Here is a 27,521-nt window from a genome sequence, read left to right as displayed (position 1 = left end):
CCAAAAACAAACAAATGAAATACAAGACATTGTTAGACACTCCCCTGAAGGAACATACAGCAGGTACAGGAAAAACTGTTTCTAAAATAGGGAAGCAAGCCATGTGTGCATCTGCAAAGATGACTGAATTGCATTCAGGTTGTCTTATTCTCCAGGAGTCTATGGTGTGAAACTAAAAATAAATGAACATGTAACAGTGGGCATACATATGCAGCTATAACTTCGACTTTACCTTTTATGCAAATGAGTTGGGTTATTTACACCCAGATATCCTGTATAACCAGCTGTCTTTGCAGGCTTGAATTGCCTGGCATGCATGTTTCATCTAAGAAAAGAAGGAAGAGCTTTAGGTGGAAGGAAGTTGCCTGTCCTCTCATTGGCTTGTAATTATCACTAACTCGTCATATAAACCCAAGGCACAGTCATATACCCAGGGATAGAGGACACTACAGGCTCCTGAGAGACACAACGCAGGTAAGTAATGTTATTGAACTCCACAGAGATTTGTGACCGAGGAACTCTTTTGTGAGCTATTTTCATGATTGTACTCACTCTGACCTTGTTTACCCAGAGCTTCTCCATATCTATGACTGTAAAAATCCAATGGTCATTTTTAAGAGACATATAGGTAGAGGAGATTTAAAAAGATCTCTTCAAGTGGATTTTAACATAGAAAATATAATCAATACTAGAGGAAAAATCCTGTCTTAATCAGGGTTTGTGACTACTTCCAGAATTTTCCCAAGTGATTTTTCAATCACTTGGATTGATTGAGTAGAGAATTTTATCTCATGGTTCTTCACTTTCTTTCCTTTTCTTTAAAGTTTAAGAATTTTACTTGTAATATTTTCTATTATTTTAAGCCACATTTTGTTGAAGCATCTCTGTGTTTCGACAAGAATTGCATCCTATTGTAACCGGTTTTTTCTTGGGTGCCGGTGAGGCACAGCTCACCTGAGAGAGTGCTGTGAGTTCTTGGCCTCTAACCTCTTAAAGAATAACGATGGGACCACTGCATGCTTGTGAAAGTAAATATTGGACCCAAGAAGTGCTGCAGAAAGGTGATTTTATTTAGGTAGAGAAAAGAGAAGGAAAGGAGAAGAAGAGAAAGACTTCCACGAAGAGTGTGGAAGGGGATTCCAGAGGGGAAATCGCAGAGGGGAAAGGGAGCTCCCACCACGTGGGAGGGGATTCCAGAGAGCTGGAAATCCGGCACGGGTGAAGAGGCAGGGGAATTTATTCTGGGAGAAATTCCCACCTTCCCAAGTTCCTCTGGCCAATGAAAGGAGTTCCTTAGAACTTCCACTGGAGTGATTGACTCTTAGTTTCTTCCTGCGCCTGTGAAATTCAAACATAAACCGTTGAATCTCCCTGATGGAGAGATGGGAGCGGGGCATGGCGCTGGGAAATTCTTGCCCTTAAAACTATAGCCCCTCATGGACCCGGAAAGAGAACACATTCCCTTATTCCTTCATGGCTAGCTTTACCGGGGGCTTTGTGAGGGTGATGGCTCGTGCTAGCACTTGTTCCAGGTTGGAATAGGGGCGTCGATCCTCTTTACTTCCTGCTGAAATGGTGTGTAGAAGGGGCCCTGCAGTTGAGGTTTCCTCCAGAGGGAAGCCTTTTAGGGGTGCAGGTTGATTTACAGATTTATGATAGAGCTCACGAGCCAAGGACATCTGGGGTTCCAACAGCAGGAGTAATTGCAACCTTACAGTTTTATTAGAAATGAATATGACCAGGTGGTTAAAGATGAGAGGCCCAGAGTTATAAACGAGCCTAGGAGAGAACAAAGCCAGGATTTTGAAGGTTTCTAGCCCTGTTTTTGATTGATTCCTGAGTTCTGCGTTTAAAGTAACACTTAACTGGTTTACAAAAGAGCAGTATTTTTCCTAGAAAAAGGTTCCCCTCCCTTCTGTTGTTAGCAGATTTAGGGCCCTTTTATTTTTAATTTTTTTAAGCTATGGCAGCTGAAGAGTTAAGCTGGTTTGCAGAGACAGATGCTTTTTGCAGAGAGAATTAGCAACCTTTCTCTGTTATTAACTAACTTTTGAGATAGCTTATGGTAACTGAACAGAAGTAGTAACTTTCCTAACACCAGCACCAAGTTTCCAGGGCAGGAGAGGAATACTGAGAAGGGCATGCCAGTGCCCAGGAGAAGACTGGCTTTCTGGACCTTCATGACTAGCTTTACCTGGGGCTTTGTGAGGGTGATGGCTCATGGTGGCACTTGTTCCAGGCATCCTTAGTCCTGCTAAGGGTTATTTGGTTAGACACCTCAGGCCCAGGGGACCTTGGTTCCCAGGGACAGTGTGCTTTCCAGTGATTCCCTTGGCACAGCAGGCACGGATGAGTTTACATATGTATGTTTCTATCCAGGGTATTTATTAGTTATTTACGTGTTCTTTGAGAAATTTTATAGGTTATTTTTCAAACAGAATTCTAAATGAGCTTTTTTAAATCTATCTGCTGAATCAGTAACTTCACACGATTTACTTTGGGGTATAAGGAAGCCAGTGGTTAATTTTAGATGTAAAGATCTTCAAACACAATCAACTTTTTAACTTCATGCTTCTGTATCATTTCAGCAAACATGCAGTTTTCTCTACATGAGATTCCTAACACAGTGACAGTGGAAGGGTTCAGAAAGAAATCTCACAGGAAATAAGGGACCAGAATGATGTTAAGAGTTTTGCTAGGGTAGTCAAATCATAACCAGATAACCTAGATGTTATTTCTGTGTACGATAGAGAGTTGAGGTCTAGTTATGCTTATTTTCCCTCTGCTGTCTCAGAACCATTTTAGTCTAGTTGCTTTATGTCCTCACTCTCTGTCATCTCTGTCCTTTATGTGAGGTTCTGGTTTAACACTCTCAGTGCACATCTGAACAAATACCACATTGCAAGGCTTTCGATCTAAGTCTTGCTATCTGCTACGTCAGCTCCCCCTCTTCTGTCTTCCTTTTTTGTTTGTCTTGGCTATTTTGGTCCTTCACATTTCTGTTTGAAATCTAGGATCCAGTTTCTCTGTAGAATCTCTTGAATGATTTTCAATGGTTTGCAATCATTTGCATTGCAAAGGGACAGCTCTGTCACTCTCTTCCTGCTACTCATAAATGTCTTTTATTATTGTCTTTCATTATTGAATTAGCTAGACTGTCCAGCATTATGCTGAATAACAGATGCTACGGTGGGATTCTTGTTATTCCTGACATTAAAGAAAATGCTTTTATTGATTCACCATTATGTATGATGTTTGCTCTAAGTTTTTAGTAGAGACTCGTTATAGTGTTAAGGAAGTATTCTATTACTAGTTTGCTAAGAGGTTTTTAGTTTTGTTGATTTTTCATTTTGCTAAGAGTTTTGATCACAAATGAGTGATGTTATAAATACTTTTAAAAAGCATTTAGTATCTATTGAGATATAGTATATTTGATGATAATTCTTTTTCTTTTTTTTTTTTTTTTGAGAGAGAGCGCTTCACTCTGTTGCGCAGGCTGGAATGCCATGATGCAGTCTTGGCTCACTGCAACCTCTGTTTCCCAGGCTCAAGCAATTCCTGTGCCTTAGCCACCTTAGTGGCTGGAGTTACAGTTGTACACCACCACACTCAGCTGATTTTTATATATTTTTATGTAGAGACTGGGTTTCACCATGTTAACCAGGCTGGTCTCAAACTCCTGACCTCAAGTGATCTGCCCACCTCAGCCTCCCAAAGTGCTGGGATTACAGATGTGAGCCACTGCACCCAGGCTCATTTTTCTCTTTTCATGTAGTTTATGATACAGATGGATGTTCCGATGTAACATCTTGCATTCCAGAGATAAACAGAAAACATAATTATGCAAATAACTACAGGAATGTCGTGTACAAAGTACAGCTTATTTAATGAGTTACAACTATTGAAAGAATATTTTAAAAGGAAAGATAAGCATTTGTTAGCTGCTCATGGACCTCTGCCAAATCTTAGACTTCAAGATATTTTTGCAGAGAAATATAGATAGCTACCAACCTACGTTGAGAATTTTTAAATCTCTTCTTTACTTGAGTGAAATACAATATAAAATAGCATGATTTTGTAAATTAACAACAAAAAGCAATCACTTTGTTTTCATGCAGAATTCAGCAGGTGTACACTGATATTTACATGGCATTTGACTGAATGAGAAAAGGTTGTATGTTTAACTTTTAATGCTGATGACTGTTTTTTGTTTGTTTGTTTTTTATTTTTTTGAGACGGAATCTCACTGTGTCACCCAGGCTGGAGTGCAATGGTGTGATCTCAGCTCACTCCAACCTCTGACTCCCTATTTGAAGTGATTCTCCTGCCTCAGCCTCCTGAGTATCTGGGATTACAGATGCCTGCCACCATGCCCAGCAAATTTTCAGATTTTTAAGAAAGATGGTTTCCACCATGTTGGCCAGGCTGGTCTCAAATTCCTAACCTCATGATTGCCTGCCTCAGCCTCCCAAAGTGCTGGGATTACAGGCATTAGCCACCACTCCTGGTGTAATGCTGATAACTTTCAATGTTATATGAAGAAAATATAATTTCTTTGTGCTGTGGAAACATTGACTATGCCAATAAAATCAATAAAAAGTTTTATATAAAATGATTTTCAAATAGAAACTGCAGGTCAGGCACAGTGGCTCACGCCTGTAATCCCAGCACTTTGGGAGGCCAAGGCAGGTGGATCACCTGAGGTTGGGAGTTCAAGACCAGTCTGGCCAACCTAGTGAAACTCCATCACTACCAGAAATAGAAAAATTAGCCAGGTGTAATGGTGCATGCCTGTAATCCCAACTACTTGGGAGCCTGAGGCAGGAGAATTGCTTGAATCCAGGAGGTGGAGTTTGCAGTGAGCCCAGATTGTGCCACTGCACTCCAGGCTGGGGGACAGAGTAAGACTGTATCTCAACAAAACAAAACAAAAGAAACAAAACAAATCACCAAATAGAAACTGCAACTGATAATCATACTACTCTGTAGGCTTTTAGAAATTGTTTTGATATTTAAAACAAATAGGTCCAGGAATTATATAACAGTTATGCTTTTCATTTCCTGGATAAGAATAATCTCTTATAACTTTTAAATTTATGATTTTGGTGCTCTTAGACCTTTTCTACTATTTATTTCTAAGCTCAACGTTTCTAAATAACCTGGAAAACAGTTTCATTCTTCTGATGGGCATTTCATTTAGTCTCCCAAATTTGAACTCCTTTATATGTATATTTCTCCCTGAAAAAAAATTGTGGCTGTAAATCATGGAATTCTTATTAGTTGATGATAGTCAATTCTGTCTTCCAAGAACATTTCCCACCTATCTATACATGTGGTGAGTGCTGCACCTCAGTTGGGTGGGGATTGAACTGGCTGATGCAAACTGGGCAGGAATGATTGGCAGTAGCTCTCTCACTTTAGCAAGGAGTGTCAGCTTCACAACACCTGAACACAGAAGCCAGGGTCTGAAAAATTGGTTTTGCTAAGAATTACCATCACTGTCACTTCCTGAACCTGAGAGGTTCCAGATAGGCAACCAAACAGTTATTTCCAGATCATCCTCTTCCCACTAGACTCCAGGAATATACAAACTTGAAGTCAGGACTTGGCAACCTAGACTTTTATGATTTGCTCTTGACATTTTATGTGATGTGATTTTTTTTTTTTTTTTTTTAAGATGGAGTCTTGCTCTGTTGCCCAGGCTGGAGTGCAGTGGTGCTATCTCGGCTCACTGTAACCTCCGTCTCTGGGGTTCAAGAGATTCTCCTGCCTCAGCCTCCCTAGTAGCTGGGATTACAGTTGTGCACCACCATGCCTGGCTAATTTTTGGATTTTTAGTAGAGATGGCATTTCATCATGTTGGCCAGGCTGGTCTCGAACTCCTGGCTTCAGATGATCCATGTGTCTCAGCCTCCCAAAGTGCTGGGATTACAGGCATGAGCCACTATGCCTGGCCTGTGATGTGATTTTTGATGGAATTTTATTTTGAGGCTGGAACACAACTTTCCTTTTTATCTCATTCGTATTCCATTAATATTCTTTGGAAACTTTCTTAGTAGAGAATAAACTATTTAAACTCACCACTTTAAATAAATAATTGTTATTATATGCTTTTATTCATTTAGTTACCATAATTACAATTTATCTTTAGTGTGCTATGTCCATAGTGTTTATTTTTGACTACAGAATGAGATCAAAGTTATTATTACTAACACTAATGATTAAGTTTGCCATTGTGCTATGTACCTTATATGCATTACCTCATTAATTTACAAATCCACGTTAACATCGATATTTATAAAAAGTGGTCTTTGAAATTCAGGAAAATTGTAACTGGCCAAAGCTCAAATTCAAAGAATTGAGTTTCAAATGAAAACATTTCTTTCTCAGCTGTTTGATCTTACAAAATTAAAGCGTATTCGGCTACAAGTGCTTAAAGTCATTAACCATTTATAAACAATGAAAATGAAAAGATACAAATCACTTAAAACCCCTGAGATTATAATGACTGAATTCACCAGTATTGGTAAACATTCTGAAATGTGAGAGTAGCTGGCTTTGTTCCTCCACAGAGGGAATGAAGGAAGGTTGTCCCATCCCCGCAGGGGTCTCAAGCTGGGGTGTGCTTTGTGGTGCAAGCAACCCAGCAGAACCCAGCAGCATGGAGGCAGTCAGAGGGAAGCAGAGAACAACGTTGCTCTAGCCCTTGGATGCCTAGAGGGAAAGCCACAGGTGAGGAAAGAGAGGCAGTGACAGGTCGGCATGGCACTCACATTCCTCTTGCGTGTGCTCAGCACTTGGCTGTCCTTACCCAGATGTCCTCGCTGAGCTGTGTCACCAGAGCAAACAAAACAGGCAAAATATCAAATATTACACATTACCCGTGACATTAAAGTGGGAAGTTCTCTTGCTCCATACGCTCAAAGTTGGTGTGTAGATACCCTCTTAATCTGAATATTTTTATAAACAAGGTTTAAATTTGGTTATTTCACTGTAATGTTCTAACTAGTGCTGAGAGAAAGAGAGAGAGAGAGAGAGAGAGAGAGAGAGAGAGACATGATTTTATTTCTCATATGTAATTAGATAGTGATTTATAATTTCAGTTTTGAAATATCCTCTAACGTCTCCAGTTATCTCAAGAGATACCATGAAGTTTTCCCAAAAAAATCCTCAAAAAAAATATTGAGACATCTCTAGACGGCTCCTAGAATAATCCCTCCCTTTTTCTGTTTCCAGAATCACACCATGCCAAACTACAAACTCACTTATTTTAATATGAGGGGGAGAGCAGAAATTATTCGTTACATATTTGCTTATTTGGACATAGAGTATGATGACCACAGAATAGAACAAGCTGACTGGCCTGAAATCAAATCAAGTAAGTAGCACATACAATAACTGTAGAAAAAATATGCTTTCAAAACCTTTTGTTTTTCCTCCAGGAAATGAAAACAAATCAAGGTTTCAAAGCTCATGTAGCTTTAAATTGAGAAGCAGCATTTCAGACAAATTAAATACATGCTGTGTGATCAAGCAAATTTCCTATTAGAGGTGAAAACACAAACCTTATAGAAAGAGAATATAAGCCGGGCGCGGTGGCTCAAGCCTGTAATCCCAGCACTTTGGGAGGCCGAGGCGGGTGGATCACAAGGTCGAGAGATCGATACCAACCTGGTCAACATGGTGAAACCCCGTCTCTACTAAAAATACAAAAAATTAGCTGGGCATGGTGGCGCGTGCCTATAATCCCAGCTACTCAGGAGGCTGAGGCAGGAGAATTGCCTGAACCCAGGAGGCGGAGGTTGCGGCGAGCTGAGATCGCGCCATTGCACTCCAGCCTGGGTAACAAGAGCAAAACTCCGTCTCAAAAAAAAAAAAAAAAAAAAAAAAAAAAAAAATAGAGAGAGAATATAAAGGTAAACCAGTATAAAGCTTTGTCAGATGAGCTGAAAGAAACATGAGACATTTTTTTTTTCTATTTTGTCATTGGGATAGCTGAAGTGCACAGAGTTTAGGTAATTTTTCCGGTTTCACGACCATAGCAAGTAGAGCTGAGTTTCAAACCCAGGTAAATTTAATTCCAAGCCCAAGCTATTTGCACCAGATTATGCCAAAACAACACTACTATGATAATTGGCATATTATCAATGAATTGCCACATGCCTTTGGAAGCAAGAGCTCCTTAAAAGTCATTGCCCTTATAGCCATTCTTTTTCTAAGCAGAGTCCTCTTCTCTGGTGAGATAGTGTATCTTATTTCTCATTCTCATGATACTTAACCATTAATATCCAAATGTTGCTTCTGATATCAAAATTTGCACGTGGGATTTTAAGATGGTGAACATATAATAGGTGAACATTACTTTTATCTACTAATTAATTAGACTAAGATGGATAGAAAGGTGCAGATATTACATGTAACGAATTTTGCCTGTTAGTTTTTAAACAGAAGTTCACTGAGTGCCTCATTCCCTATTCTACCTCAACTTTTCATTGTTATTGAAAATAGAGTTTCTGTCTTTTCTTAATATATCCAGATTTTCAGAGTTCAATCTTAAAGTTCATAATGTTTAGGATAGAGTTTCAAATGCTTTAATAGACAAAGACACAATGTAAAAATTGTCTTAAAAATGATAGAAATTTCATTTACACAAAACCCCAAATGCGTATCATGATGTTGTTCTATAACGTTGTCAAATATTAGGTTTCCTGTTGATCTGCCACCCATCAATGTCTTATTTATACAGTGTGAGAAAGCTCACTCTCCTTCCACACTGTAGCTCAGGGAAAGTGTGAAAGAGGGAGGGGACACACCCCTTCCTTTTAACAGCATAATTAGGAAGTTGCATACGTCACTTGATAAGAATTTAGTCCATATTACTACACATATTACTAGAAGGGAAACTTATTACTACAAGAGAAATTGAGAAATGTTGATTTAATTTGGATAATCATTTGCACAGCTAAAAATCCAGGGTTTTATTACTCTGAGAAGAAAGGAAAGAATAGGTACTAAGAAGCAGTTTCTATTACAAATGTTATTTGGTCTCATCTGGTGTCCAGTTTAGCAGTGCCCTCTAGTGCTCAAAACCTGCTATGACGCTCCCTCTGCTAGAACCTAGAAAATCTCGTCAACACATGCCATCTTTGGATACTTTTATTAAAACGTTCTCCTGGACAAACCTGGTAGATTGCACACATGAGTACACATTTTCTCTCTTTAAAACATTTTTTCTCTCCTTTGATAATATTGAAGTACTTTACAAAAGGGCCAAAGTCCACAGAGACAAAGAAATAAAGCTTGAATGTAGATACAGTAGCACAACATTCTGGAAGCTAAAAAGCAGGCCAAAGAATGGGAAGGTGACTTAGGAGGCCCAACGCTCAAACATAAACCTGGGGGAGGAGAAGGTAAGCTAAATCACCTGAGATCCAGAAAAAGGCTCGTGTATTTGTAGTAGCAGATAACTCTAAATTTGAGCTGACAGAGGATTCACTGGAAAAATGTTGATGCAGAATTTTTCTTGACCCCTTTGTCAGACTTGTGATGGGGGTGCCCTATTTACATGGCCCGCTGGACTCAGTCCCTTGTGGGAGGGAGCACGTGAGCGAGCGAGGGTGGGATCCAGACGACCACTTTGGTGCTGGCAGAGCAAACTCTGTGCGGGCCCTGCAGTGGCACCCAGGCGGGGGTGCCTGCAACCCTTGAAGCCCCAGAGGGCATATTACAATGCTCCCAATAAATTTTTAAGAATTAAAATCATATCAAGTTTTTCTCAGACTGCAATGGAATAAAACTAGAGATCAAAAAAAGCTTTGGAAACTATACAAATACATGGAAACTAAACAACATGCTCCTAAATGATCAACGGGTCAATGAAGAAATTAAGAAATAAAACAATTTCTGATTATATTGTGTGCGTGTATCAAAATATAACATGTACCTCATAATATGTGCAATTACTATGTATCAATTTTTAAAGGGCTATGGTTAACTTAACGATATGATTTACATATTCGTTAAATGATTTACATATTGTTAGCCCTTACCATAACTCAATATGTAAATCAAACTCTTCATAATCCCCAATATATGATTTTTAATCCGTGATTGAGGTGACAAAAAATAACAAACCTTTAAAAGAACATTTTTAATAGTAAGCATATAAAATACAGTACCGTATATGGTGTCACTGTAAACCTGGGTTTAAGAACCAATTCTGTCACTAACTTTAAATCAGGTTTCCTAACAACTTAAAAAAACTTATAAAATGTAAATATGTCACTACAGATTGTCAAGTGTTCCTTTAAAAATAAATATTTAAGTATTTCATGATTTCATAAAATCATGCTTTGTTTTCATACCAGTAAAAATGAAAGTATTATAACTTCTGGTTTTGTTAAGAAGTTGACTTTTTGCTCATTTTATTTTAAGCTCTCCCATTTGGAAAAATCCCCATTTTGGAAGTTGATGGACTTATCCTTCACCAGAGCCTAGCAATAGCAAGATATTTGACCAAAAACACAGGTAACATGTTTATTGTGCTTAAGATTTTTGATAACTGAAACAAACACATTATATGTATTCAATATTCATTAAATGACTTTAGCATACTATATCATAGTACAAATAAGACTGGAAATAAATAATAGAGAAAAGGATAAATATGCCACCTGTATCAGTTTGACTTTCCATGAGTTCCCTAGACAATTAGACAATTTTATTTTATATTGCCTCCTGCTTTTCCTCTTATATCTCTTTGCCCTTTAGGCCCCTTTTGAAGTTTAGCTGAGAAACTGGACAGATATGTTTCATTCCAAACTTTTGCTGGTATGCATAAGTTATCAGAGAAAATTACTTAGCAGAAAATACATATGGCATATGGAGGTTGAAATTTCTTAGACTATTAAAATTATATACTCAGTAATGTTCTTCATCCTAATCACGCTGAAAAAATAGAAAGGGAGTACCTTTGCTTCCACTCAGTGCCATCTGAGGAAGCTTGAAGGAGCTAGTTGGCTTCTGGATTACTGCATTAGTGCCCGCCCCATGATATTTGAAGAGAAGTAGAAACCATCCCTGTTTTTGCCTGACACTCTTTCTCCCATCCTACGCTCCATTGTCTTCTCTCTTCCCTCATACTATTCTCACACTCTTTTTGAGCCAAAATCTACTTTGGCTTCCTTTAAATCTCCCTTCTTTCAATCAATCTGTAGACTCACCGTTCTCCCAAACCTATCTCTCCATCACCATTGCCACCACTACGATTCAAGCCATAGACCCATACCTAGTTAGCTCACAGATAAAATGGGCCATGAATACCAGACCTCATTTTGGAATGAAGTAGTGTATTTTAAAAATATAGAGGTTTGTGTTACACTAACATGTTTCAACAAATAAAGTTTTTTGGAAAGTTTAGAAGAAATGGAAATTATTTATGACTAGGGAAATTAGGCTTTAAAGTGAAAATGATATTCAAGTTTAGGCTCAAGGTTAGCTAGAATTTCAAGAGGAAGACTTGGACCTGGGCAGTGCTTTGCAAACTTTATGTGCATCGGGGTCACCTGGGTGCTTATTAAAATATACTTTGTGCAACTTTGAGTCAGTAAACCTTGGGTGAGGCCCAAGAATATGCATTCTTAACAATTTCCCAGATGATACAGGTGATCCGTGGATCTCACTTTGAGAATCACTGGGCTAGAACAATCGAAGCAGAGAGAAAATGGCATGAGAAGAAGAAATGAGCTTCAAATTTGCAGGTGAAAGAGAATTAGAGAAATGTTAGAAGAATAGATTGAATCTGATTAGAAAGACCCAGAGTGTGGACTTTTTTCCTTACACAATTGTAGGTTTTTATCTAGAAAAGCAGCATAACTACTGCTATGCATCTGGGGGAAGATTATTGTGGCCACTTTGAATTTGTGGCTACCGCAGGGAAACACATTAGGAGATCCCTGAAATGGTCCAGGTGGTAATGAAAAAGAAGAGACCAAGAAAAATATGAAAAATCTGTGGATGTAGAATCATCTTAGAGACTAGTAGCTAGATGTTGTCATGTGGAAGGCAGTCTGTTTAATCAGGAGAGGAAGACCACAGCATAGACAGCCCGCCCTTCTCACTGCACTATGTACTGCCAACTTTCTCCTCCTCCTCCTCTTCTCCTTCATTTCTTTTCTGTTTAAAATACTTTTTTCACCTTGCAATACCCTTAATGTCTGCCTTCTCCAGCTGACCATAAGCATTATGCAGGCAAGGAAGTTACCTCTTTCAATGCTACTATGTACATCCCCCACTTGCGGCTGAGTCACAGTTGAGGCTAGTAATTTTTGTTGGGTGAAAAAAGAAGAGCTGGTTTGAGAAATGGTGTGATGACTCCATTTGAGGATTTGTGGAAGAATGTTCAGGCACCAAAAGAATACTCAGAGATAGATCCAAAAACAGGCTGAAAAAAATGAGCCTGTGGTTTAGCACTAAAAATATTGAATGAGGAGTCACCTACATAAATGTTTGGCTGAAGCTTTGAGGTGGAAGTCAAAGCAGGAAAGAAAAAGAGTGAAGAATTCTGAAGACTTTTCAAGTTCAGAAAGAATAATAACCTCTGAATATCACACACACAAAAATACAGTTTACAGAGGAACTCTAAATCACTCAAGCATTTTCTTTTGATTTGAACATCTTTGTTGAGGTATAGTTTACATACAATTCATCCACAGAATTGTTTCTACACAGAAGCATTTTAAATTGGCACCATTAAGAAAATTTTTAGGAAGATCAATGATTTACTTGCAAAAATAATGATTAACAAATGAGACAAAAGAACAAAAATCCTCTGTTACTTAAAACTTTTAGTCTCCAGTTAGAAAAGAAATGCTCCTGACCAAAACTGTCTGCAAAAATAAAAATAATTCTTCATATAAAATAAATTATAGTGCAGTTACAGGTTATTTATTGCAGTATTGCTTGTATTAACAAAAGACTGGAAGCAAACCTAATCAGTTAAGGCTAAAGAAATTGTGGCACACCTACCTCAAGAAATCCCATGTGGATACAAAAATTAAAAAAAAAAAAAAAGAGCAAGTACACCCTTTGGGTACTTGTAAGAAATATCTGTAAGGGATATGGGGCGAAGAAGCATATCTAGTGGGATGTGTATTTTTATTTGCTTGTATTTTCATAAAGAAAATGGAAGAATACATAAGGAACTAATTAAAGTGGCTACTAATAAGGTAGGTAAGTAAGGGAGCAAAATGTGGTGGACGGAAGCTAGTCTTCACTGGATATTGTCTTATACTCTTGAATTTTCAACCATATGAATATAGTATCTGTTAAAAAGAAACTTCTTAATATAGTAAATTCAATTAAACGTATCGATGGGCCCCTCTCTATTCCTTAGATTTGGCTGGAAAAACAGAAATGGAACAATGTCAAGTTGATGCTATTGTGGACACACTGGACGATTTCATGTCATGCTTTCCTTGGGCAGAGAAAAAGCAAGATGTGAAAGTAATGTAATTTATTTGCTATTCCTAGTATTAATCACATACCACCTGCCAGACATTGTGTTAGGTGCCTCAGAAAGTTCCTTCTTATCAAAACAATATATATAGTTTTAAAATATCAAATTATTATTTAAAAAGTTTAAAATAAAGTACAGCAATTCACTATTGTACCCCTTCATATTAACTCCTCCTCAGATGCAACCCTTTTAAAAATTTGTTTAGCAGTTTCTTTAGGATTTATGCATCTCTGCTATAGGATATGTAAATATGACTTCCTTTGATCCACCCATTGTAGATAGTTTCTAAAGACTTATGAAACCTGAAAACATGATTAGTATGCTATGCAAATACACATATGTACCTGAGACACAAATTTTGTGTTTAGATTTAGGTCCCATCCCCAATATATCTCATTATGTGTATGCAAATATTCCAAAACCTGAAAAAACCTGGAATTGAAGACAATTCTGTTCCCAAGCATTTTGGATAAGGGATCTCAATCTATAATGACATTTTTTCTCTTACACCTTTTCACCAAGCTCCTGATATAGTGATGTTAACATTTTTTGGTTAAATGAATATTCTGTAATTAGTATGCTATGCAAATAATATACAGAACTGTGCACTGTAGTAGGCTTTTATAATATTTCCTTTCTTACTTATCTTCCTGAAAATTAGTAATTCCCTTGTTTCTTTTAATTGCTGACTTCCCACAGTATCCAATAGCCAGCCAATATGATTTTCACAAAGTCAATGTAGTTTCAGTTCATCTGTTATTTCCAATATTTCGTGGAGTGCTCTGTCTAGGAGATCTCCATTCTTTGTGGAGTCCTCTAGGTTTTCTGCACAGTTATCCTTGGAATTCTCTTTGCTGTCATTACAGTGATGCCATTCTATGGAGCTGGAGTCCTGTTTCCTGGATGCTGTCTTCTTTCTTTGTTTACTCCATTGTTTATTTGGGGCATAATCCTCTAGTATTGCAAAAGTTAAAGTGAAGGTTTGACAACAGCAGATATGATTATGACAGATGGCATGAATATGTCTATCTTGTGAGTCACACTGCTTCACTCTGGTATGGTTGTCCTAGATACTTTGGTCACACTTGGCATCCTGAGATCTTTATTTTTATCCAGGATAGTTTTTTTTTTTTTTTTTTTTTTTTTTTTTAGCTTTTCCTGGGTTCATTCTCTTGTTTTCTTTCCTTGTTTTTGTGGAACAATCCTCCAAGAGCTTATTGGTCATAGGAAATAAAAGTTTGGCACCTTATTTGTCTAAAGATGTTTTTATTTTATTCTCAAACTTGTTTTATAGTTTGGCTGGGTATAGAACTCTGTTGAAAGTAATTTTTCATTATTTGAAAGATGTTATCTATAATATTTTAGCTGTTGAGAAGTTTGAATCCAATTAAATTACTGACCTTGTATGTGACCTATTTTTTTTCCACTCTGAAAGATTATAAAACATGTGCCCTTAGAGTTCTAAAATTTTGCAATGACAAGTCTTGGTACGATCTTGTTCTCATCCATTGTGCTACTTCCTTGGTGAGTTCATTCAATCTGGGAACCTCATCCTTTAGTTCAAGGAAATTTCCTTTAATTCTTTCATTGATTTCCTCCCCTTTATTTTGTTCCATTATATTAGAATTTCACTCATTCAGATGTTGGCTCTTTTCCTATATCTCATCTCTTTGCTTTTCTGCATTACTTTTAGAAAGCATTTCTCAACTTCATTCATCAATTCTTGAGTTCTAAGTCTCTGATATTGTGCTTCTAAATTTATAAAAATTCTGAGGCTGTTTTCTGCTAAGAATAGGAAAGGAACAGTTATCTAGCAATGTGAAATGAAGAACATCTCATGCTAAAACTGCTTCTTTAATAGTTTTCCACCCATCCTCATTTTATCCCCTCCCAAACTTCCTTAACCCCAATTGTAGACATATCCTGTCATTTCCTGAGTCATTTAAGGATTTCATGTCATTGATGGGATTGGTTCTTGGCTTTTCCTTTGCAGGTGCCATTCACCCATCTGCTTGCCAGCTTCAAATTTTGTTTGCTCTTCTCTCCTCTCTTTCCATTTCTTTGTGGGTTCTGTCTTTTTAAAAATATTCATCACTGTGGTTTGGGGATAAAAGCAAAATGATGTATATATGTCAAATCATTCATCTTTATGCAGAATTCTAAGTAGATGTCTTCAGTTCTTAATTACAGCATCTAGTGGTTTCCTTTAGGACATTCATCACAATCTCTTATTTTAAAATGTATTTGTTTGTTCTTGTCTCCTCAAGCTGGATGCATCAGGAGGGTAGGAATCATATCTGTATTATTCAACTGATCCCTACCGCTATCACAGTGCCTTTTACACAATAGGCATTGCACAGTTGTTGAGTAAGAGGTCAGAACCACATTCATCAAATGCACACCATGTGCCTGTGCTACTCTTGGCTCTTTGGATGTGTTATCTCAGTCAGCCCTCCTTCTTCTCCTTCAAGGTAAGTGCTTTTTATTGTCATACTCACTTTCCAGATGAAGACAGTGAGAAACAGAGCAGTTACAGAGTTGCCCGAAGTCAAACAAATGACAGAATTATGATCTGAGCCTAGACAGCCAAATTTAGAACCTATAGCTTCATCGCCTTGGTATACAATCGCTTAACTTAATAACTAATTTAAACATCCCTTTAGAATAAAACTGTTATCCTAATTTCCCAGGTAAGAAAACAGTTTCATGTAAACAACTTGCCCAAAATTGTTCAGCTATAAGTGATGCACAAGGAATTCAAATCATCACAGACTCAAAACGCCTGATTCTTAACCACTGGGTATACTACCACAGTGCAAGCAGCTGTTCAAAACAGCTGTGCATGAATATTTATGTACATGTTAAAACTAAAGCCTATAGCCAAAAGCCACAGCACAAATAGCAGGCGTTCTTATCAATTTACTTAAGCACATATTTAAGTATATACTACCTACTTAGTATTTATTGTAAATACTATTTAGCACCTTCTGATTTGAATACAGACATCTGGACACAAAAGTATTTACATTTACTGACTTTGTGATACAAATGTAAGGTGTGTAGGGTGTGCACGCACACACATGCACACATATTTGCCTATCCAGGAAAGAGTAAAGTTCAGCTTTGATGACAGAAATACAACTTCTTGACATAAATACATTTGGGCTCTGGAGTCAAACTGTCAGGCTTGAATCCTGATTCCCTTCTTACTAGCTGTCACTTAACTACCTATTTATAGTTCAAACTCTTTGTGAAGTAGGGATATAAGTCTCTACTTTGAAGTATGTTGGCAGGATTAAATGGTAGCATATGTGCCTATCACTAGGTAGAAGTGTTAAATACTTTGGTGTTAATCGTCTTTACTATTTGTCAGACATGGCATCTGTATTTGACATATTATTATAAATGTAGAAACAGATAATCTTCAATTTAGAAAAAAGTGTCTAAAGATTTTTGTTCCATGTACCAAAGACCCCCCTAATGTGCAGCCTATCAATTTATCAGTTTGCTCTTCTCTACTTTCTATTTTCTACCTTTCTGTGGCTGAGGCTCCATAACAGAGGCCACCTACCAGAGGAAAATATTCTTCAAACATTTATGATAAGAGTAACACTCTACCTTTGTATTTCAGTAACAAAACTCTTATATAAATCACCCGCTTCAGAAAACAATTTCAAAGGACATAGCAATCCAAGTTTGTGAATAAATCATACAAAGGCAGGACACGTTGCAGAAACATTGCTGATAGCTGTAGAATATCTAATTAACAAGCAGGACTAGGCTAATATATAATGAAAAATGCACCATTCTGTATTTCATTTCTCAGACTGTTCGTAGTGGACTGCATTGCTGCCACCTCATGGTCAGGCGAAAATTTCAAAGGCAGAATATTGATGCACTTCAGATGGATAGTGAATATATTCTTGTCATATATGCTTCAAAAATCTGTCAGAGCACTTATTGCTAAAAAATTCCATTTCCAATTAAAAAAAGAATTAAAAGCAAAATACGTCTTTGGATATTGATCACCATGACAATCCTTATCATTAGTGTTACTTTGGTTATGTATCTGTGTTTCCATTTCCTCATCTAAAGAACAGGATGGAGAAAAAGAATGAGAGGGCCTGAGGACATTCTGATGCCCTGGTTCCAACACAAAATAATTTTGGTAATGCGTACGTAAAAATGCTTTGGAGAAATATACAAATCTCCCTAAAAGTCGTTTGTTAGAATATCATAGCAACAACTTCTCAGGGTGAAAAAAACCTCCTTTATAACTCTCCAGAAAGGGAGGCAAGAAATTTCTGAATCCATCAAGTACAGGAGCAGCTGTCTAGGACTGATGAAGAAATGTATTTTAAAAAATATATCTGGAAAAAAAGAGATGTAATTAATTTTATCTTCTTTACATTGTTTTAGCTGACAGTTCTTTAAAATGAATCTTAAATACAAATTACACTGTTTCTTAATTTACATTTCATTAGACTAGTAATCATTTGGTGAAATAATTCACCAAAATTATAAAGAGAACAGGGGCTCAAGAAGTCAATAGCACAGATATAAGAGTTTTATTTGAGTCTGCATATATATACACATCGGTGTACCTGAAGTTGTGGAAATGTACATTAGAACTCACTGCCCTTCATCAGGATTACAAATTCTGTGTAAGCAGCAGAAAGACTCATATCTAATGTTTTCTTCAACTATGAACATACTAACCACAGAGCACTTTATAAAACAGGGGAAAGAACATAAAGTCAAAATAATGACAAGCTTTATAAGCTTCAGTTTTTAGATCTGGCAAACATATGTAAGTACAGGTTGAGTATCCCTTATCTGAAATTCTTGGGACCAGAAGTATTTGAGACTTGGGGTTTTCTTCAAATTTTGGAACATTTGCATTATACTTACTGGTTGAGCATGCCAAATCTGGAGAGCCAAAATCTGAAACGTTCCCCTGAATATTTTCCTTTGAGCATCATGCCAGTACTCAAAAAGTTTTGGATTTTGGATTTTTGGACTAGGGATGCTCAGCCTGTATGTAAAGATGACTTTGCAAACTGTACTCTATAAATATAAGGCATTATGTTGTGCATACATTATCTAGCTAAGTCATAATCATAACAGCAAGTAAATCAACAAATTGGTGAGGTATCCACTATCTGATTTATCTTAATAAAGGTTGGATTTCATTATAGGTCATCTATACACATTAATAAATGATATATACATTTTATGAGTGTAGCTGATATTTTATAACCAAGACTCAAACAGGCAGAATTCCTATATATAAACAAGTATCTCTTATCAAGAAAGAGGCCTTGAGTAAATTATTTGGTCTTCAGAGCTTCAAGTAAAAAAATAATGACAATTTTTAAAAAATGGGTGTTTTATACATATTTTCCTAAGGATGTTAATTTTGAAAAATAATATTCACTTATATATCAAGAAGGGATAACTGGATGAAGCATTTTGTAGACGATACTCAAGGTAGACAAATCTGATACTAAGGCACAATGGTAGTCTCCAAGGAGAATATACATAAGGGCCCAAGATCATCATGATTCATTACATCGATTAAACCCAATAGTAATCTAGGCTTATGAAATAAAATAAATTTCTTTACCTTCAGTTACATTATTTAGTTTTAAAAGAGCTAGGTTAAGAAAAAGGGAAATTTTAGAAATCTAAGAAAACAATCATTTTGCCTTATTTAAAAAATTTAAGAAAAAATAAGGTTTTGTGAGTAAAATATTTAGTCATTATACACAAACTGTAAGAACTGGTGACAAAACTATTTATTTTTTTGAATACATGAGCAATAGAGATGACTAACGTCTATAATCACACCTAAATCTCCGTGTCATAAATTTGAATAAAAAAATCTAGCTTTCTTTTTCTTCTTGAATTCATGTGGGAGAATAAAGGTGGAGAAATCTACTTCCTCCTCAGATCATATTACTTACTTTTACTTTTCTTCTCATTATTCTTAATGTGATATTTTCTCCCTCTCCTAGGAGCAGAGGTTCAATGAGCTGCTCACATATACTGCGCCTCATCTTATGCAAGATTTGGACACATATTTAGGGGAAAAAGAGTGGCTTATTGGTAACTCTGTGAGTATATTTTATATCTTTAAAAGTTAAAAAAATAAAAGGAAAAACCAAAAAATGTATAAAAAATGTATTGAAAAAAGTTACCTATAAGGAGAGAATAGAGTTTACAGCAAGAACAAAGGTTAAATTTCTTTAAGTAAACCTTTTAAAGAATATATTTGATTTTGGAACCATAATATTTTATATAATTATTTATTAGCAGCGGTTTAAAAAGCTATGCTAAAAAAAGAAAGTGAAGTAAATGAACCTAACTGTGCAAAAGAAACACATAAAGAACACACAAAATACATATGTACTCTATTAGAGAAGAACTATTTCAAGAAATATCATTTGTAAAACCCACTAATTTGATTATACATCTAAGACAGATATTCTCTTAGATTAGAACAACAAGAAATCATATATTACTTTCAGTAATCATATTGTTGGTGATACTAGGCACTATTGGTATTTTTTTCTGATATTATTATACTTATATTGTGAGTACAAAAATAAATTGTGTTGATGTCATTGAGAACCAGGATCTTCAGTATGGGAGAAAGGAGATGGAGATTTAAGGTGAGTAAAGTCAAGTAAATATCCTATTCCTGAACCGGAACTACAGCCAACAGTATAAACTCGTATGTATTTTGTATCAGTATAAATGAGAAAGCATTTTGTATCTCAATCGATTGGAAAAAGTTTCTCTTTATAAAAGCATTCCAGTTAATAGATAAGAAAGACAGACTGAAATAAACTATCACCACTTTCCAACCCCAGAAAAATTGGCATAGGCTTGGACCATCAATAATCACAAAAAAGTGAGACAACCAAGATACTATGGGCACACTACCACCTACGAGTAGTCTTGCTAAAAAATCAAATCTAAATCTGATTTACAAGTCGTGGTAGGTGGTGGTTCCTGCCTTCAGGGAGACTGCATTCTGGGAGGTGAGACTGCTTTTTTGTAGCCCACTGACACTGACTGCTGTCTGCCCTGTTCAGCCCTTCTGGGTGATAAACAGAAGCAAACTTGTTACATCTTTATTCTCAACTTTCAACCTCTTCACACATACCTTTATTTCTTCTGACTGGCTCCCCTCATAGCCTTTCTTAAAGTGCTTCTCTCCTGCCCTATTTACTGAATAATATCTAAGACTTTATTTTTTTATTTTCTATTAAAATTCCTTTGTAAACGATGTTCTGATCTCATCTCTGAGCACTCTCTCCCTTCTTCACAGTGCTCCAAACACACTGGTGTGTGTGTTCCTCACACCTAACTCACACTCCCACCTAAGGGACTTTACATTCTTCCCTATACTTGGAACGCTGAACCCCCAGGTGGCTTACTGCAGGTCTTAATTCTTTTTTACATTCAAGCCTTGGCTTATGTGTCACTTCTTAAAAGTCTTCCCTGACCATGCCATAGTCCATAACATGACTTCACTTTTTTTTTTTTCATTACTCCCATTAGTTTGCATATTTGACTGATTTTCCCTTCTAAAATAACAGCTGCATCAAAGCAGCAGCTTGCATCCTAACTTGCTCTCCAGCACCTAGACCAGGGCATGGCACACAGTAGGTGCTTGATAAATATTTGAATAAATTCTGGATTTATTCTGAATCTTCTAGCCAATAGCTTCTCTTGGCTGACAGATGTTTAGTAAGTTCCTGAAACACTTGCAATCAACTTCATTAAACTCTATACAAAAAGATAAAGAGTATTTAACCTTCACTCTTTGATAATCATATGGAGCCAAAGTAACAGCATACATTGGCTTCTAGTCACAAAGGTAAAAACATCCAACTGTACAATGGTAGGACCAGGCTGTCATCATCAATCCAGTGGTCAATCTTGGCATACCTCTAATGGTCAGACACTCATATATTTCTTTTGATGTGATACAATATAATGTATTTTAGCCACAAATAATATCACTTGAAACTATATACCCTCTAGGAATAACTTGCACCTCTTCCTTTATACTATGTAGGATAAAGGAACAAGGTAAGATGAAATACAAAGATCCTGAAGATAGGACATTCTGTAGGACTAGTATGAAATCTTCAATAATTTGGTGATGTGAAAAAAAAGGTACTGTTTTGAAGAGCTAATGGACATACTCAGATGAATGCACAGACCTGGAATAGATCCTGCTTTGTCCTGTGAAGGACATTTTTAGAACAGATGGAAAAACACATATTGGTTATTAGATAAGGAAAATGTATTGACACAGAGAGGTAGAAACGGGACAAGGTTACAAGACTATGTATCATTAAGCGCTCATGTTAGTAAAATGACACCTATCTATCAGCATAGAAAAGTATCTTATACATGAAAATGTTTAACAGTAGTAACCTGAGTGTTGGAGTATGTTATCAGTAATTTTCTGAATTTCTGTCATATACATATTCTGCTTTCGTAATAACGAAAGATTGTTTTGGGTCTTTTAGATTAAGAAACTAATTTTAACTTTGAATACAGCTATACTTTCTATGTTCAAACGAAAAGTCTGTTTCCTTTAAACTAGGTAACTTGGGCAGATTTCTACTGGGAGATTTGCAGTACCACACTTTTGGTCTATAAGCCCGACCTGCTGGACATTCATCCAAGGCTGGTGTCTTTAGTGAAGAGAGTCCAAGCCATTCCTGCCATCGCTAACTGGATAAAACGAAGACCCCAAACCAAACTCTAGCTGATCCATGCTGCCTTCAAGTTTGTTTTCTTGGGTTGCATCTCTCCCATCAGATAACAGCCACATCAGCTTGCCAGATAATCCACATGCTCCCTCGCCGGCTTTACCAAGATTTTCACTTTAGCCATATTCTGATTTTAAAAACGGAAAAAAACAAAAAACCATCTTGCTTCACTATCTTTTTCTTTGAGAATGGCTTCACAGCATTTACAATTGAGGGAAAATAGTATGTAATACTGGCAGATCTTTTCTTGCACAGGTTCTAACATGAACAAACTGCAATCACGATGGTTTAGCAACACCATTCTTCCCCTCCTCCAAAAATGGTTTGAACTTCAGCTATCAAAATTACCTGCAATTGCATCAAATACAAACTTTGCTAGTAGCTCTCCAGTTCACATATCCCTATGTAAATAACCTATGTACATCATGACCAATAACCAGTCACTTCTTTCAGACTGCCAGGGGTCACTGCACATCTGTTATTCTTACATAGCAAAGTGTGTATTGCTATTGCCTGCTTGTTGCCCAGTGGTAAATCCCTTTGACATTTTACAAAAATGAATAATCAAAAGAGTGAACTCCCCAACAAAGATTAAAGTGCAGCAAAGGAACAAAAACTTTTAATGCTGGAATGAAATTCAAACTGAACATACAGTTAAAGAGAAAAGAGTTGACTGGGAATCTGACACAGCTACAGTTCAAGAGGCTCTAGATATGCAGCCAGAGGAACTTACGAACTTACTGACATGAATAATGTTGTGACAAGAAAAATGTAGATATCCCAGAGATCAAGAGAATGAGAAGACAAGCCATAGACTGGGAAAAAATACTTGTAAAACATGTATCCAATAAAAGATTGTTATCCAAAATTATACAAAGAACTCATAAAACTCAACAGTAAGGCAACAAACAAGCTGATCAAAAAATGGGCAGAAGACCTCAACAGACACCTCAACAAAGATACAGTAGCAATAAGCATATGAAGTGCCCAACAAAGCATCATTAGCGAACTGCCAATTAAAACAATATACCACTATATGACTATCATAATGGCAAAAATCCAAAACGGCAGACACCACCAAATGCTGATGAGGATGTAGAGCAAGGGGAACTCTCATTTGTTGATGAGAATATAAATGGTACGGCCACCTTGGAAGACAGTGACAGTTTCTTACAAAACTAAACATACACTTACCTTACAGTCCAGCAACTGTGCTCCTTCATATTCATCTCAAAGGACCTGAAAACATGTCCACATAAAAACCTGTCCACAGATGTTTACAGCAGCTTTATTCACAATTGAGAAGTCAAAAACGAGAGGAGGATGTGGGGAAAAAGAAAGAAAAGGAAAAAAAAAAGCCCAGATAGGTATAATATTATTTAAGGTATTTGTTTCCTCTCAATGTTTTATGAAATTGAAAAAAATGTTATTAATACTTTAGGCTAGGCACAACGGCTCATGCCTGTAATCCCAGCACTTTAGAGGCCGAGGCGGGTGGATCACTTGAGGTCAGGAGTTTGAGACCAATGTGGCCAACATGGTGAAACCCCATCTGTACAAAAATAAGCTGGGCATCATGATGGGTGCCTATAATCCCAGCTACTCAGGAGGCTGAGACAGAAGAATCACTTGAACCCAAGAGGTGAAGATTGCAGTGAGCCAAGATTGTGCCACTGCACTCCAGCCTGGGTGACAGAGGGACTCTGTCTCAAACAACAACAAAACAATAAATATAAATTATTAAAGATCACACAAAAAAACAAAGTGAATTTTCCAAGTACCTTGATTCTTTGGATCAAATTTTCTTGTTATTACTGACTGTAAGTAAATTATAATAGGCTGCATGTGAATCTCATTATAAAGCCCTCCAACATGTAATCCAGGCAATCTAAAAGTATTACCTTTAACAACAACCACAAAATGCAAATAATGCTCTAGATAATGAAGGTAGTTAACTTTTCTTCACTCTTCTACATAAATTTTCCCCACATCGAGCTTTAATGAAGACAGAATTAAGTAAATGCTTATATAAAATTATCCAATGCTCATACAAAATTATGAAAATTCAAAATAAGATAATCAGTCCTACATATTTATACAAATCATAATTCAAGTATAGAGTACCATGGCAAGTTTCGTAAGGAAATATTTAGCATTATCATAACCTTTAGGTAATCTTTTTGCACTTAAGGACAACACATTCCATTATTCTATTGTGTATCCAAATTAAATTTCTCCTTGCTGCTATACAAAGAGAAGGTGGTTAAGCAAGAGTAAAGTCACACAGAAAGTACACTGTATATTGAATTTATAATTTTAAAAATACATTTTTGGGAAAAGAGTTAAAAATGAATTCCTTAAATTTATGGACTGTGTCACACATAAGGTCATGCAAATGGAAACCAAATCTCATAACCCCATCTCTCCACTACGCAATAATACCAACTGTTAGGAACGGTAATGTTTCAAAATAGGTATCTATTGGCATAAAGTTAAAATTCGATGGAGTCCCAAACAGTTATAAAAATGCAGAAGGCATGTCTTCTTTGTGTAGCTTGCATTTAAAAAATGCTTCAGTTGGTCAAGATATTACTCCAACTGTTGCTTCATTTGCTCTGTAGTGATAATGGGTTATAATATTTACTGACATCAGTCCAATGAAGAAACCAATGAGAATATATCCTAAGTAGTAAGTTCCAATTTACTGACAAACAGGCAATATTAAGCACATAAGATAATCCCATTTGTGCCCAATATTACATATTTTTAAGGGTAAGAGGAGGATTAGAAACTATTAAAAAGGGTGTGAAGATACAACTTATGATCACAAATATTTTTATTAAGCCCAAGACATAATAGCGCATTACAGGAAGAACCCAACTACATTTCAATAGAGATAAAATTATGGATATAACAATAACAACAATAACAACAACAACAACAACAAAAGAAACAGCCTATCACTGAAAATACATTATTACAGAAAAGTTATGAGAAATCCATTATGAGATTTTAAAAGGTAATATTCCTAACAATGTGACTAAGTGATTTGGGTATGGTGATGTACAAGGAGGTAGTACTAACACATGAAGACTCCTTTTAGCCCTGTAATGGTAAAATATATTCAGTCTGTTCAATATACCATCAAGACTGGGGTTAAGCCATGAGTTCTCGGAGTCTTTAATATCTAAATAATCACTGTAAGTGTTTTATTTGCTTTCCAAATCCAGAGGGTCGTATTACCTAACATCTTAGCAAGTTAGGATGCTTTGAAAAGTATGATTTCCAAAAATTAACAAATCTTTGATTTATAAATAAGTTTATTTATAATGATATTTACATAATAAAAACAAAACACATGGAACTCACAAGTTATACAAAGAAACTGATGTATAATAAAAACAGCAATATAGACTGACAGGCAGAAATTTAAAGAAAGATTTTAATAAAGAGTTAAATATCAAATAGACAACTTCACTTCTAAATTTCACTTTGTCACTCACACTGAATTGGAATTGAACAATGGCTCTCTCTTCAAGCGGTCCTGTACTGGAAATTCTGGAAACTGGTAAAATATATTTTGATTAAGAGTTTCAAGTTAATGACCTATTTCCATGCAGTACCTAATGCTGCCTTTAGATGAAGTCACATTCAATCTGCTTTGAAGTGAAATAGCTTTAAGTAATCTGTTCTGCCAGGCTAGAAAAATGTCACCAACATTTTGCTGATGCATGGAGATGTGGCAGTAATAAACTACTATTTAGAGAGGAAGAGAATTGGAGCAGAAGTGACTGGGCAACAGTTTCAAGAGAAGCAAAAGCCGGGAGAGGGAAATCAATGAAAACATGCACAAGTTTAGGCAGAGTAATATGCACAATTAGTGCAGTTGGAAAATGAACAGGAGGAATTAATCCATGGAGCAAGGTAAGGGCTTCTTTAGTTACTACTCACTGGAAAACAACTTAGTGCCTAGCCAAACAAATTTGTTTCAGCAAAAGTACTTGAGAGGACCTGGGGGGTGTTAGTATATGGAACGCCACCTTTAAATTCAGGCTGAGTTCTTGCTGACATTGGTGAACATCTGCTTCAAATAGCAATAAAATGAAAGCTATATCATCTATACAGCTGCATTCTTTAACATGATAAAAAAAACTTCCATTGAGACGAGCAAAAACAAGACATAAGCATTGTCAAATAAGGCACATGTAAAAATCTACACACATTATCCAGTGAAAGACAATATATATATATTTGGAGGTAGAAATAATTACAAAAATACTGACATTTCTAAAGCATTAGCATATTTGTTACAAACAATCACCAACTAATCCCCATTCAGAAAACTGCTTTGTAAAATGATTATTCAACATCTTCAGGACTACATATTTGTGGCTTTTTTTTTTTTTTTTAAATTTCACGTGTGAGTATTTGGAGAATTCAGTTAGTGGCAAAAAAGTTGTCCATACTATGAGAAATGTAATATGGAAATTATAAAAAGTTATAAATGTTCATAAACCCCATGGTCATCATAATGTAAATGTCCTTGAGTGCACCAAGTTGATATTTCCTCATCAATTGAGAGCTCACAATTCTTATTTCACAGGCCCATTGATGTTTTTAGTAATGTGGCTATATCTGCTGGCATACTCCCTTCATCACCTGTAGATCAGAAAGTAGCATTAAAAGCATTACAAAAATGTTTTATTTTATAAGACATATTGTCTCAATTTATTTTTTCCTTGGTGAATTCTTACTCATCTTTCAAGGGCTAGGTTGTTTCAGGGTCACTCCTGTTAAAAACCTTTCCTAAACTTTACTGATATTAGGGCCATTTCCTCTCTGTTCTTGTTCACATTGCCAACATAGAAATCTAAGGTTATGTTTCCAATTTTATAAAGCTATATAAAAATACATGATATACACTGGATCATATCTAAGTCATATAGCCCATGGTACTTCTCACATTTGCTAAATCACATAAAAAACATTTATGTAACAAATGGAGTAAAGAAAACAAAGACAACAAATGCAAACCTAAACCAACCCAAAACTTATTTAATCTAAACTCTTATTTTTTGATCTAAAGATACAATCACTTAGACCCAAACTGTATACATATAACATTCCGAGCACAGCATACCAGCTAATGATTAAATTAGCCACTTTAAATTACCTGGTTTATCCAAACTTTGCCCTATATTTTAATTAAA

At 36.2% G+C, this 27,521-nt stretch overlaps 2 protein-coding genes across 4 annotated transcripts in view; one reads left to right on the top strand and one right to left on the bottom strand.

Annotated features, from left to right (window-relative positions):
• The first annotated feature begins 364 nt into the window (after nucleotides 1-364).
• HPGDS (hematopoietic prostaglandin D synthase) lies at nucleotides 365-27,023 on the top strand. The gene is made up of 6 exons (XM_003929543.3): nucleotides 365-474; nucleotides 7,237-7,378; nucleotides 10,435-10,527; nucleotides 13,394-13,503; nucleotides 19,534-19,632; nucleotides 22,143-27,023. The coding sequence occupies exons 2-6, from the start codon at nucleotides 7,246-7,248 to the stop codon at nucleotides 22,305-22,307; spliced, it is 600 nt and encodes a 199-aa protein (XP_003929592.1). The 5' UTR covers nucleotides 365-474; nucleotides 7,237-7,245; the 3' UTR covers nucleotides 22,308-27,023.
• Nucleotides 26,885-27,521, bottom strand: part of SMARCAD1 (SNF2 related chromatin remodeling ATPase with DExD box 1) — an 84,629-nt gene continuing 83,992 nt past the window's right edge. For all 3 annotated transcript variants that reach the window (XM_010340147.3, XM_003929544.2, XM_010340148.3), the window contains one exon: nucleotides 26,885-26,970. In XM_010340147.3, coding sequence (XP_010338449.1) covers nucleotides 26,909-26,970 — 62 coding nt within the window. In that variant the 3' untranslated portion in view covers nucleotides 26,885-26,908. The remainder of the gene's footprint in view (nucleotides 26,971-27,521) is intronic.

Source organism: Saimiri boliviensis, chromosome 3, assembly GCF_048565385.1.
Source record: "Saimiri boliviensis isolate mSaiBol1 chromosome 3, mSaiBol1.pri, whole genome shotgun sequence".
NCBI lineage: Eukaryota > Metazoa > Chordata > Mammalia > Primates > Cebidae > Saimiri > Saimiri boliviensis.
Note: the sequence above shows the minus strand (reverse complement) of the source record. Positions and strands in the feature narration are given on the sequence as shown.

Excerpts from the sequence above, each read along its gene's own strand:
- HPGDS (XM_003929543.3), top strand. The coding sequence starts at position 7,246 with ATGCCAAACTACAAACTCACTTATTTTAATATGAGGGGGAGAGCAGAA. Across the intron at positions 10,528-13,393 it reads ATATTTGACCAAAAACACAG|ATTTGGCTGGAAAAACAGAA; the intron begins GTAACATGTTTA and ends TCTATTCCTTAG. Across the intron at positions 19,633-22,142 it reads AGTGGCTTATTGGTAACTCT|GTAACTTGGGCAGATTTCTA; the intron begins GTGAGTATATTT and ends CCTTTAAACTAG.